At 40.7% G+C, this 14355-nt stretch overlaps 1 protein-coding gene across 2 annotated transcripts in view; it reads left to right on the forward strand.

The window, feature by feature from the left end:
- Nek7 (NIMA related kinase 7) overlaps positions 1–14355 on the forward strand; it is a 128335-nt gene that overhangs the window by 65983 nt on the left and 47997 nt on the right. For both annotated transcript variants that reach the window (XM_085688164.2, XM_085688165.2), the window contains exon 3: positions 4669–4809. In XM_085688164.2, coding sequence (XP_085544290.1) covers positions 4669–4809 — 141 coding nt within the window. The remainder of the gene's footprint in view (positions 1–4668; positions 4810–14355) is intronic.

Raw genomic sequence — 14355 nt, forward strand, 5'->3', positions numbered from 1 at the left:
ACCTGGCTTCTAATTCATACTGGCCTAAATCTTGTTATTCCTAGTACAATTCAACATGCTAAACTAATAAGTATGTACATATGCACATATAATGTATATAGATGTAAGGAGACGGGCAATTGGACGACATTTAAAGATACCACAACTCCTAAAAATAGTTCTTTATTGGAACTCACTTGATATCCTTTTTTAAAGCAATAATATAATTCTATCAACAGATCAAAATAAAGCATGGCATTGAATCCAGTGTCAAATGATCAGACCAGAGAATAGTGCTGACCTGTCTGGGGTCTCCTAAAGGAGCCCTCATCTCACACACGCTTATTTTTGTACAAATTGCAGTGAGATAGTGAGACCCATGGGTAGCTGGCGATGTGCAGCTATGTTCCTTCTCATGTCAGCTCTCCACATCCTCACTCCATGACAGGACATGGGAGCAGATGAGACAAGCTGTCACTCACCCACGCTGCCCTTTGAAGAAAGGCCATGGGGGGAGAAAGGTGCCGCAAATGGGCTGTGAAGTTTACATACACTGCCCACTGTTAAACAGATTACGTCTAATGAAGTGTCTAATGCTCAGGCCATATCAACCTAATCCTTGGTGGCAGCTCATCCCTCAACTGCCAAAAAACACCGCCCTCTGGCCCTCTCTCGCCACTCTGACCGCCAAGCACAGGGAGGTGCCCAGTCTTAATAAACCAAGACAGTGTGTGATCTGACATGCAAATGTAGGTCATTGCATATGTAAATGTGTGATTACAAACCTGCATGCCAAAACACATTAGTGAGACTTTGCTCTCAGCATGTGGTTGTCACACCGCCTTAGCAATTCATGCTAATATTTGTCAAGTTACTGTGCAGACAGAAGATAGGATTCCCAGTCAGACTGAAAGTCCATGGATTAGATGGCGGTGTTGCTGTTGCTGGTAATGAAGCTGTATGTTGCTGTTGAGACTGATGAGATTTCATCAAGAGGATGAATGGCTTCTATGTGTAGGGAAGATCCATTTTTTTGGATGCTGCAGACTGTCACGTGTGTGTGTGCATACTTATCTGTGCTTACACATGCACATGTGCATACACACACACACACACACACACACACACACACACGCATTAATAGGTCTTTAACTTTCAGTTCATTACAGGGTGCTCTATGAGACCCTACTCCAATGTCTTCTTTACTTGAAGTTAGCTTATAGAGCAAGTATTCAGGGTATCAAGAGGACAGCGAAAGGCTTGGAAGATTTTCTTCTTGATTAATTAAAAAAAGTCTATATCAGGAAAAAAATGACAATTAAAAATTCCTCTTTCAGTGAGGCATCTTGAAAGAATAGACATTTTTTAAATATCGCTACCCATTGAATGTTTCGGAAAATGATATTTTTATGTATTTCCATTGTTAAATATGTACCATGTTGTCTTAATTAACATTGTAAATTCAGAGATAACAAAAAAATTTTATAAACGAGCAGCCTGACAGTTTCCTGGCTTTGCCTTTTCTTTGTGTGTATGGCTGTTTTTTCTTATAGTAGACTTCTAAAATTTTACTGTTAACAATTTCAATAAACTTAAAATTGAAAATACCTTGAATCATTGAGTCAAATTGTGGAGTGTGGTGTCTCGTTGTAGGGGACTTTCTTGATCCCCATGGCAGCAGACCACAAGTTGCAGATTTGGGAATCGCAGGTTTGATTGAATAAGAACTAAAGTTGGTTGGCACGAGAACTGAGTTAGATGTGGTATGAACCCTAATGAGTAGGGACTGTTAAGCAGTAAGCACTATGGTCTTTGATAAAATGAGTTTGTAACTTTTTTATGTTTTGGTTATTTTATATTTCAAAAGAAGAATGATTTCCTTAAAATATTTTTATTACATTTAATATTTATTTTATATGTGTGATTGTTCATGTCACAGTGTGTGTGTAGAGGTTAGAGGACAACTTGAAGACGTCTTTCCTTCCACCATATGGGTCCCTTACATCAAGCCCAGATAGACTCTGTGGCAAGTGTCCTTAGTGAGCCATATCACCAGCTCAAAAATGGTATTTTTTTTTAAAAAAAGAATAGTTTGGTTTTCTGTAAAAGCAATGCACAATTAGCCAATTATCCCCTCCCCTATCTTGAGGAAGAATAGGGTAAAGCCATGGAATTTTATAGTAGAATTTTATAGTTTCCCTCAGTATAATAAATGAGATGCAATTAGCAAGATAAAGTGTAGAAGGCTAGGAGTTAATGTACTGCTTATAAATCAACAGCGACTCTCGGATAAGTCCAGGACATGGCATTATCAGCCTCACCCAAAGTTCATTTGAAGGCCTAAGAGTTCAAGTTGCATATAATTTGTTTGCGAATGGATGCCGTCTTTGGATGCATTAATAGGCCTTTACTGTTCCGTTCATTAAAGGATGCATGAGGCAGGCCCACTGGAATGCTGTGTTTATGAGACCTTAGCTCATAGTTACAAGTACTAAGGCTGAGAGATGGGCGCAAGCATGTGCTCAACACTAATTCAGGAATCTTATAAAGACACCGAAAATATTATGAAGCTCTCCTGCTCCCCGGAAGGGCATATGATTGCTAAACAGACCATTTTATTATGTTATATATATTTAGAGTTACTAAGGTGATGAACAGGAACATTCCATGGGTAGGGTAATAACCCCTACAGACGACAGCATCTGAGGGCATTGGGTGTTCCACTAATGCTTAGTTTTGTTGTTAACTGATTGCTCAAATGACTGACTGGTCCATGAATTAGTTATATTAGTACTGTGGTAGAGTTAAACAACCCAACAAAAGAATTTGTAAGTAGAGTTTTTCTTAAGCCTTGTCACTGTGTATCTCCCTGATACCATGATTGCGTCACTCATGGTCCAATGTGGAACTCTTCTATGTGTTTTGGGAAGCTGTGGGAAAGCAGAAAATGTTTCTGATTCATCTGGGTTTTGACTGATTAGCAGTAGTAGAAGACATATTAGTTATGAATGAAATTACCTTCCCTCTACTCAAGAAGCTATTAATGACTGTTAGGAGAGGGACAATCTGTTTTCTTCAGTGGAATGAATGACACTCAGTGTACCAACCGCACTCCAGGGAAGGCCCCATGCTCAGAAGTCGTTGACCAACACAAAATGGACTCCATGGTTATTTTGTGTGTGCTTTGTTGTTGTTGCTATGGCTCAGTGGTCTTTTGTCTTTGGGGATTTGGTTTTGTTTTCTTTTTTATTGTTTTTATGCGAGCAAGAAAGTGAGAGAAGGCCATGTTGGGTGAGTGAACAGAGGGACTGGGAGGGCTGGAGGGAAAGGGAAGACTATGGTCAAAATGCATTGTCTAACAAATTTAAAAGGGATTTCCAATTAAAAAAGAATGAAGTGATCTCTTCATTCACAAAGACAATAAAATATTATTTAAAAATATAATAATATAATGGCATACTTCTTGCCATTGGCAATATTTCTTTATTCATTCATTTATTTACTTATTCAGCTAGTTTATTAGTTTTTCAGAAACTAAAAAACTTTCAGGAATTTAAAACTTGTTGCGTGTATTAGTGGACAGTTTAGAATAAGTGATTACATGTGTAGTGTGTGTTGGGAGACCTTGCTGGCTAGTGGAGATCACAGTCTCCTCCTAGCCTAGCTGCTTCTTATCTCAAAAGCTCCCTCCCTGCAAAGATTCCTCCCTTCTACCCAGTGTGATCTGAAGGATGTCTCCAGGCCCCGGATGCCTGAGTTATCTCAGGGATGACTCTTGACACAGTCCCCTGCAAAGGCTCTTCCCCTGATGACCCACATGGTAATTAGGCAAGTGTTCTACTCTTTTTGATAGGCTGACTGCCACATACAAAGCCTTGTGACAGGAGCCTACCACTTAATGCTAATCAGAGTTTGTCCCCAGGCTCCCCAATCCTATATATTCCTTATACTCTGGAATAAGGTTGAGCTGATTCACCGAAGTCTGTCTACCTCCCGGAGGGCTGTTTCCATTTGTATCCAGTCATCCGAACCCTGCTTGCTTCTGTTCCCTCCACCTTTGTGGTCCAGTGCAGCCAACTTTCCCAAGTAAGAAACAGAACCCCCTGTGTGTCTGGCGGGCAAGTCTAGGGGGAGTGGTGTGTGTTTCAGTTCCAAGAATCTTCGAGAAGGAGAATAAGCACTACACAAATAGAATGTTTGAGACTGGCTTATGGCAGCGGACTAAAGATGAGTGACAGGAAATTCTTCCCTAAGATTTCAAACCTTTCTCCTCCTCTGTTATCTGTTTCCTTTGATTTGCTATGTTTACAGCCTTCTCCTTCTTTTGTTTGTTTTGTTTATTGAGCTCTGGCTGTCCTGGAAACTCTGTAGACCAAGCTGGCCTTGGACTCAGAGATCCACCTGCCTCTGCCTTCCCAGTGCCTAGATGAAAGGGGTGTGACACTTCACCTGATAACCTTCCCATTCTTAAATGCTGTGTCTATTTCAGCTTATTACCCCCAACACACACACACACAAACCCCCTATAGTGTGAGTTCCTCCAGGGCAGAAGTTGTGTCTTCAGTATTGTTGGCGTGAGTTATTCACAACTTTACTCTAGGTAGTATGTTATGTATACCATACCTTTAAGTCACGTCTTTGTGTGTATTGTGTAACTGAAACTTTTTTTTGTACTGTTTTTAATTGCAGAAGGCACTACGACCGGATATGGGCTATAATACCTTAGCCAACTTTCGAATAGAAAAGAAAATTGGCCGTGGACAATTTAGTGAAGTTTATAGAGCATCCTGTCTCTTGGATGGAGTACCAGTAGCTTTAAAAAAAGTACAGGTAAGATGATTTTAACTATATAAATCCATGTGAATTTATGGTATCTAAAAACTAGGTAGGAAACAATTTCTGGAAAGATTTGGGTCATGAAGCTATAGTTTGAGCATCCTAAGAAAGAACATTGTATTTTAATAGTGTATTTTGAAGGTAATAATGGGTAGAAATTAACTTTATCATCCCATCTTTGCACAAGGCCCATGCTAAACCTGTCTTGTTATACTTTCATTACATGTGCCTCTAATAAACAGAAATTAATGTTTACTTTTAACAGTATTTCCAGGCTTTACAATGTTGACAACTGTTTCCCCCATAACCCACAGTGACAGGAAGTGATGGCAGAACTCAAGCGGTAGAACTGAGCTGTCACCGTCCCTTCTAACTAGACGTTTAAATAGAATGCCTCAGCTGATCTGTATCTATTCGCTATAAAAAGAAGTAATTGCTTCATAAACCATATTGCGTGACGTGAGCGCGTGGCAGGTGGCTCTGATTTACCCGGGAGACACGATGTAGAGGAAATGAGAGGCTCGACCTCTGACCTACAGTCTCCGTGTTGGGTCAGTGCCATTGCAGAGTCAGCTTTGTGGCCCAGTTTGGTTCTTTTTGAATTTATTGAGGATTCTTCAGCTTCTCTCCCAAGCCTGGCCCTAAGCCTGGTATTCTAGTCTCTGTGACCATGGATAATCCACAGGCACGCCCACTTTCCAGAGCCCTGCCAAGTTCCATTTGTCCTAGAGGGGTCCTCAGCCTGGAAAGCACTTAGCCTTTGTGTTAAAATCTGAATGTCATCGCACAGGTTTACTTGCCTTTTTGGTGAATGAGTTGCTGGTTCCTGCCGTCCAGGTCCCATTTTGCTGTGGTCACTTGCTCTGAGACCCTATTTATTTCTCTAGAAACCTCTGAAACCTAAATGTCTTCCTTTGACTTTTTTTTTTTTACTTTTCACATGATCAATATGCTTGTAGTAGCCATTACAGAAACAAGGTTTCCATTCATATTTCAAAAATAAAATATTAGGGTTGGGTATAGATAGCTTAGAGGGAGAGTGCTTACCTAGCATGTATGAGCCAGTATGGTTGATCACCAGCACTAGAAAAACATATTGAATGAAAGATCCATATGCCATATGTTTAGGTTATAAGCATTAGTGGTGGTGTCCTTATACCCAATACTCAGCTTAAGAATTAACATTAAAATATTTTTATTTGTGCCTTTTACTCATTCCTCAAAGGGATCTGTATTATAAATTTAGTGGCTGCTAAGATCTCAGAAAAGTGTTGGCTGGTCAAACAACACTTGCATGATATTGTTATATGCTTTTATTAGTATGCTCATGCAAGAAATTTTTTTTAGTTTGTGCCTGATGTATAAAAGGTAGTCTGTTGAGCATGCTTGTATACCACAAGTTAATTCTTGGTTGTTTTCCCAAGTTGGACCAGTTTACTTTTTCCTGGCAGCAGAAGGCTGAGGCAAGAGGGTGATTTTGAGTTTGAGGCCAGACTGGGTTATATAGCGAGACCAATATAGGATACAGATGTCAATGTTTAAGAAACCCATGCCTTGGGGTAATATTACTCCTTTACTAAAGACTCTTTAATTTGTATTGAAACTTTATTAAGTTCCGATTTAGTAGTCTGACTATCAGGACCAAGAGTTTGCTTAAAACAATTGCATGTTAAACCCTGTGGTATGGACTCTTGATTTCAGTAAGACTTTACAGAATAGAGATGCCAGTTTGAACTGTTGGGAGCATAAGCCAGGCTATAAATGGGAGGAGTTGGAGCTAGGAAGAGGAATTTGAGCAGTAGTAGACAAAGGATTCTCTACAGATCCATCCTTAGGTAGAGCCATCTTCAGATTCCAATAGTCTCTAAATGAAATTACAAATTCCTCACTCAGTTTCTCATGGAGAGGAAACCTTACCTTTTGCCAAAGGTGGTGGAGGGGGCCACCAGATAAAATTCAGGGGCTTTCTTGGCCCCCGTCTTGGTTTCCACTGACTGTAAGGGTGGGAAAGAGACAGGGCTCTATCTCTCTGCTATGATGAGTTTTTAGTGGCAGAACCAGGAAGAAGGAGGGAGTGGGGTTTGGCTCCTGGGGAGGAACGTCAGTACTTCTTAGATTCTCACAGTAGCATCTGGACTTTGTCTCCTTGCCTGTGTTTTGCCCGTTGTAGTTTGGAAGGCTGACAAGGATGTATTAGTTTGTACAGCTGCATTTCTGTTCAGCGTCCAGCGTCCTCTTTGGTTCTGGCTGCCTCCCTTTGGTGCTTCGGGTGCTGTGGGAAGTTGTCAGTTTGCTTTGGGTTTTGTCCTTTCTCTTCAAGCGTTGATGCTGTGGTGTCTCCCGGTTTAAACCTAACTTTGAACGGGAGAGACAGATGATACTATAAAGCTGTACCCAGCTTGTTTGATTAGGGAACGGCATTTTAAGGCTTTGTGAGGAGAAATGTATTTGCATCGCAGACATATTGATTTCTGCGATGTATTACACTGGTGCTGAACAAGGGAAACCACTGTCTTTCATTTTCAAAAATGGTAATCGGCTCTCCTTACAGTGAAAGAGCATTGCTAACCAGGTGATGTTCTGCTGTGACTACTTCCAAGCAAATATTCAGACAATTCCTGAAGACCCAAATACTGAATTTTAAGCCTACATCATTAGTCTCAGAACTGTGTTACTGTTCCCAAGCCTTGTGAAAATTGTTCCAGAATGTTTTGGCTGTGCAGATGCTAGCGTATTGCTTCTATAATTTTTTCCTTGTTTGCAAATCTTTAGTGGAATATTTATAACTTCACCATCTGATCTCTGAGCTTAACAGTGAGAGCCCTTAAGGACTCTGTCCTATATTGTGCATTTCGCTTCCATAGGGGCTTTAAGAACCAATGTGCCAAGTTCTAGCTCCCTGCCTGCAGCTTTGCCTGTGTCTGTACCAAGCTTGTTGCTCCCTTGAAATTATAATGAGATCTGAAAGCCTCAAGCTCTCGAAAACAGAAAACTATCTTTTAAAAACCTGCGTCCTTCATTTGCCGAGTGAGGTGGTTTATTACCTGATGGATCCATTCCGAACCTCTACGTGCTAATTTTCCCATTTTTAGTTTTTTCATACACAGCTTTCCTTTCTGCTGATTATGCAGTTAGTTCCACCTGCATTCTTTAATAATTTAGTGTCATTGGCCAGTGAATAAGACTTTGAGACCAAAATATTTGTGCTGGAACTTATGGATAGATTCTTACGGTAGCGGGTGACCGAACAAAGGCATTTCTAAAATCCTGGCATACAGCTTGAGGGGTGCAGCCTAAGGGAGCCCAGGTTGGGGGAGGGTATTTCACAGTCTGTGTATAGGTCAGGTGATTCTCAAGCTTCTGCAGTTCATATAGTAAGGTTGTTGAGGAAAGTTCTTGGATCTGGTGCCCACAGTCGCTGTCTGCTATTGTTAGCTCCTTGGCTAGAGCAGTATGACTGGAGTGAAGACACTGACCTCACCAGGGGAGAAGTGGGAATTTGGGGTTACTGTACCTCAAGTTCTTTGGCTATTATAACTGTAAGTTTTCAATACTGCCAAGTAATTTGATCCATAGTTCACTAAAGTTTCATTTCCCTTTGCTTCCTAGGCTTTATGTACACTTGACACTATTTTAAAAACATACTTCATGCATACTTATAAAATTCCATTTTGAACATTTTGTTTAAATTAATCTTTGTGATCTTATGAAACTTCTGAAAATGTATTCTTAGTTGTTTAACAGTTTACTCAGTTTTAGTTATTTTAAAGCATTTATTAATATAATTTTAAAAATTGTTAAATTTTTAAATTTTGCACACACTAGTTTTAAGTTCTGGATCTCTATCTATCTATATATGTAGTTAGATTCCATATGTATGCATGTAATTTTGTGTGTATGCATGCAGTTCGGTGTGCATTAGAATTTTGTGCACATGATGGCTTCCTCCACAGTGCACCGTTTGATGTCGATGTCTTCACAGCGTCTCTAGCCTGTGCTGCAGAGTTGGCTGTGACCACTGAACTTGCCTTGTAGTTTTTATGAAATTTCATTGTTTCATTCTGTAGACTTCTTGCAAACCTGCAGTTAATGAAATGCTGAAAAATAAGGAAGATGTGTAAGGGACACACAGTCAGCATTTTCTTGAGTGGAGAACACTTGAGGCGGTGGAGGTGAGGTTCCCTTGGAAAGGCAAATTAGCATTAAAGTAAATTAGTAAATTAGTCTCAATTAGTAAAGTAGTCTGAAAAGTTAAAGTTTATTGGGCCAGTAAGATGGCTCAGTGGGCAATGGTGTTGGCCGTGCAAGCCTGGTGACTTGATTTTAGCACCCGGATCCCATGGATGGAACGAAAGTCCGCTCTCAAGAGTTTCCTCTGACCTCTTCTTGTGCACCATGATAGGTATACCCACATTTGTATACACAACACACAGGTACACACAGCACAATTAATCATACAGATTTAGAAGCCAAGGCTTTCTAGTGCTTACAGTCTTCTTTGAAATCACTATAGGCATAACAAGTAGTACCTGTGTAGTCTTTTTGAGTGGTTCCCAGTGCTGTGAGCGGATAACGAAGGACCACATTTAGCATAAACGGGTGACTAGTGTTAAAATGTATTCTACGTGAAACTATGGGATTTTCTGATGTTTAGTACCCGGAGATAAATACAGTGAAAGTCACTTTTTATTTGTACTGTGGAAGGTTTTTATGATATTTATTAATATTTGTTGAAGCTCTCCTGTATGGCAGATAATATTGTATGCTAGACTTGGTAAATGAATTCATTGTGAGGAACAGATAATAAATCAAGTAAGTACAGACCAAAAGCAAGTGAGCATGCTATACTAGAGTCAAACATGGTAGAGGGGCCTAGCTTTCTGGATTGTGTGGGGCAGGGCAGAATCTCCCCTGATGGGAAACAAAGCTGAGGTGGAGGAGAGTCATCTGTCATCTAGATGGCGGGAGTAAGGAAGTTCCCTGAACAGAGCAGGCCCAGGCTGCAGAGAACAGGAGAGTTTCAGAATTGACTAAGGGCTGCTCACTGTGTTGGGTTCCAGAGCTAGAAGGTAGCTTAGACATTAGAAGCTACTTTCATAGACTGTAGAGAGAAGTCCTTTTATGTGTTGCTATAAGAGCAAGGAAACCATTGAAGGGGTTTGCATGGGGTGAGGAATAAAGGCTAGACTATTTTTAAAGATTAAACAGACAACTATGCAAAAGTGGATTTATCATTTTTGCTACATAATATAATCTACAAACTGCTTCTTGAGAAGTATTCAGGTATTACATAATTATTACTTCAAAATGAATGAGATAAAAGCATGCAATTTTAACCATTTTGCAAATATTAATTAGAGTACAGCAAATTCATCGAGGTGCGGTTTCCAGATTGGAGGTAGTTTTGAAGGGCAATACCGTGGTCCTTTGTTCTGACCTTGTTGTTTCAGTGAGTCCAGCCCAGTTAGCATTCCCACCTCCTCACAGCCCATTCCCACATAAGGCCTTCCCTTACTGAGGCACAGCGTAGTCACTTGCAGTGTGGCTTGATTTTCATGGCCATATCACGTTGTGTTGCAGTAATCTCGTCCTTCCCTGTGTGGAAGACAGTGCCCTGCTTCTTTGTCTGTTAGTACTTTCTTTTGTTTTGTTTTTAAGTGTACTTTCTCTCTCTCTCTCTCCCTTTTTATTTACTCTTTGGCACGCTTGACGTGCATGTTCTTGATCTTTCTGAAGCTAGGCTCCTGGTGTCTGTTCTGTCTCCAAGTCTCACAGTCCTCTTCTAACCACTCTCATCTCTTCCAGTTCCTCTTTCAAACCACTCAGCTGTTTACCTCATCTGACCTTCAAGGCCATTCATTATTATTTGGACTTCATACTTGGTATTTATCACTTGATTTGATCCTGCTCGGGTATTTTAATCAATTCTAGGATATTTGCTATCGCTTCACAACCCCTCTTTGTCTTTCTAATCCTCGGTCCTCGCATGTCTCCAGTGTTCAAGTCTTTGTTTGCTTGTTCACAGTCATTTTTCCACGTCTCTCAGCATAGGAAACTCAGGTTATTTCTGAAGAATTTGCCGCTTTCTTTTGGCAGTACAGTCTTTATATTTCTAATGAATATATTCTAGCCCCTGTATCAGAAGCCCCTCACATCAAAGGGTTAGGCTCCCCATTTAGCCACAGCCCCTGTGCGGTCATGCCAGACAGCTCATCTCTTCTCCAGCGTGCTTTACGATCATTGCGAACTGTCTGACCTTCCCTAACTCTTCAAGTACATTGGATACATCTGGTTTTTTTTTTCCTTCTTCTTCATCCCCTCTCCCCTGCAAGTGGCTGCATTTCTTCCTCATGAGTCTCCTTTCCCTACAGACATTCCCAGTTTGCTTTTTTCCTGGTGTCTTTAGAGAAACTGTTGCTCCCGTTCCCTGAGCTTCCTAATGCTCCCCTAGTCACACCCTAGGGCTTCCTTGCCTCTCCTCCCTTTATTTCCTTCCAAAGGCTTTTTTCTTTCCCTACTCCATTTAGGAACAATTCTCAGTTAAAAAATGAGGTTTTATTGTTTCTCCTGCACTGCTTTCTCACGGCAGCTTCCAGTTGCATAGCTCTACACGGTTGCGTTCCCTACGCAGTCATGTACCCTACACTGTCGCGTACCCCTGCATGGTTGTGTACCTCTGTATGGTGGCGTCCTAAAGAGTAGCCTTTACAGTCCATAGAGCTTGCTGTCTTTATAGATTTCATAAATTATTAATAAAACATGAATTTTAAAATATTTTCTTCAGTTTTGTAATTCAAAAGAAACCAGAACCAAGTGGTGGTGGTGCATACCTTTAAAACCAGCGCTTGGGAGGTAGAGGCAGGTGAATCTTCGAGTTCGAGGCCAGCCTGGTCTATGGAGTGAGTTCTAGGACAGCCAGGGTCACACAGAAAAACCTTATGTTGGAAACAAACAAACATCAACAAATCCCCAAAGAATACAAGCAAGCAAGCAAGCAAGCAAGCAGTCCAAATAGCGCTCACATTAGTGCTGGAAGTTAGACTACTCTGTATTGATAAGTTTGCTGAGTTATAGGGCATGCCCCTGGGGACAGTTCAATAGTCATGGAATAATTGGACACAAACAGGTGTCTAGGTCCTGTCCATCATGTGGCAGGTCCTTGTGGAATGCAGGAGAAGGACATAGAACTCTGCCCATTAACCTCTGGTCTGAGTGTGTTGTTGTGGAGAGAAGCAGGCTGAGAAAGTAGGAACTGGGACTTAGAGAGAATGTGACTTCCAGCATTGGAGGGGAGCGTGTCCCAGCCTCATTGTGCTCAGTACCTTTCACTCACCACGGCTACACTTGGTAGCAAGCTTTTGTAGAGGGGGCCGATTGAGGTTCTCCTTTTGTCTCCTACCCAGTAAAGGCTTGGGGTTCTGGCTGCCCACTTGGTAGCTTGAATAGAGGGATGGAAGCCTTCTGACGTTGGGGTTAAGAGGGGCAAAATATGGGGAAAACTGAGGCGTATTTAAGAGTGAGGGCTGAAGGAGGAATGAGGCTCTGTCACATGGAAGACAAGGCCGTTCAGTGTAGAAACAAGCTGCTCGATTTGTTTATTCGGATCCCTACTGTGGGCAAGAGATGATTTCCATGTGGGAAGTTTAAAGTGGGATATTTACACTCTTTGTATATGGATGCACATGTGTATATTTTACACTCAGTGTGTGTGTGTGTGTGTGTGTGTGTGTATGTATGTATGTATGTCTGTGTTTGTGTTTGCTACATGTCATAATAGTTTAATGCATTCTTTTTAAAGAGATTTCTTTTAAGTTACATGAATGATTCTCTTTGAAGATAAACTGATGTTAACTTTTGAGCTTTGTAAGTTATGAGTAATTTGGGTAAAATTTGAAGATGACAGAGAAATTTTTTAAAAAATGATTCAGAGACTATCAAGAATTTATCAGCCATTACTTACATAACAACAACTAATAACTGGTTCTAACCAACAACAGAAGAAATTTTGAAGCCCAAAGAAAATTTGGTTTGAAAATAATACCTCTTTGAAGCCTTCCTTGTACACATGTGTTATGTAAAAAGTCGTTTTTGTTTTACAAAACTCAATATTTTTTTTCCTTCTGTCTTTCCTTGCTCATTAAATCACCAGGCGGCTTTGAATCTGTGGTGGGGATGCCTTATTCCAGAGACTCAGCCTTTCCTTTTGTCTTGACATGTTGACTAAAGAAAGATAAGATATGCATTTCCAGTTAAATGCGTTTGTAAATGTATTTGGTTCAGAGAGTGCTGTCACAGTAAGTGCGCCAGCGCAGAGGGTTTCCCCCAGGATGTAAAGAGCAACCTTTGATGCTGATACAGTCAGTCAAAAATAAAGCTCAGCTCACAATTCTAAATTGGCTGAAATAGTATATGAGCGAAGTAAACAGGCCTTCCGTATAGCGTGCACGTGTATGTGTGTGCATATGTGTGTGCATGATTTTCTAAAGGCCTTGTGCTTTGCACTCTCAGGCTCTTGTTTCTCAAATTTTCTCCCATCTAAGAGGCGTTGATTATTGAGATTGTTTCTATGCGTCTCTGGGTTTGTGGATTTAGGTCTTTCTCATCACTGAGGCCACTCTTCTCCTTGCTCTTCCTCTTGGGCAGTTTTGCCATAGGCATCCCATGATTGTCCCACATGCCAACTTCTCTAAGTAGGTTCAGTTATCTCAGGTCCTAAGGCCAGTGGTTCTGAGCATGGGATCAGCCTTCATGATTAGGCGAGAATTTATGATTTCTATTGGTGCTCATTTGTGTGTGTGTGTGTGTGTGTGTGTGTGTGTGTGTGTGTGCGTAATTTTATAGACAAGGTCTTTTGTATCCCAGACTGGCTAAAATCTTTAGTTGAGGATTACTTGGAACTTAACTTAGTGCCTAATGTTCCTCTTCCCTTCAATAAGGGTGACATGGGATATATTTTAATATTAGTTGTTTTGTTTTTATTCCTGATTTTGATGCCCATTTATATCCAACCTATTTCATCTCTCTACCAAAACCTCATATAGAGAGCAGCTTGGCAACTGGCAAAACCCCTTCTGTCCTCTACTGAACTCTTTCTCCTCTGCCCTCTGCCTCTCTCAGCTCCTGTTTTTACTATAGAAACTACACGAATCACTACAGGGTATGGCTCGGGCTGAGCTTCACTTATTTAGTCCAGAGGTTTATAGATGTTATGTTTGTCTTAAAGTTTTAAATTAATATCCTCATTTGATTTTTTTACCGTTTTTAACTGAGGCATAATTGTATATCTTTATGGCATACACTAATAATTTACTACATGTGAATAATATGTGCTGATCAGAGCAATTCCTGTCATTTCTCACCATTGGGGAGCTACAAGCACCCCTCTTCTAGTTTCTCCTTAAAAGAAAATATGTAGTGAGTTAATATTTATAGTCTTCATCCTGTGGTGTGCACTCTAGAACATGCAGAACCCCCACTTGTTATATAACTGTACCTTGTTACCCATTATCCAACTCCACTCTCTTCTTAACCTTAGTGACT

The sequence above is a fragment of the Myodes glareolus genome, chromosome 5 (assembly GCF_982192425.1).
Source record: "Myodes glareolus chromosome 5, mMyoGla1.1, whole genome shotgun sequence".
Classification (NCBI taxonomy): Eukaryota; Metazoa; Chordata; class Mammalia; order Rodentia; family Cricetidae; genus Myodes; species Myodes glareolus.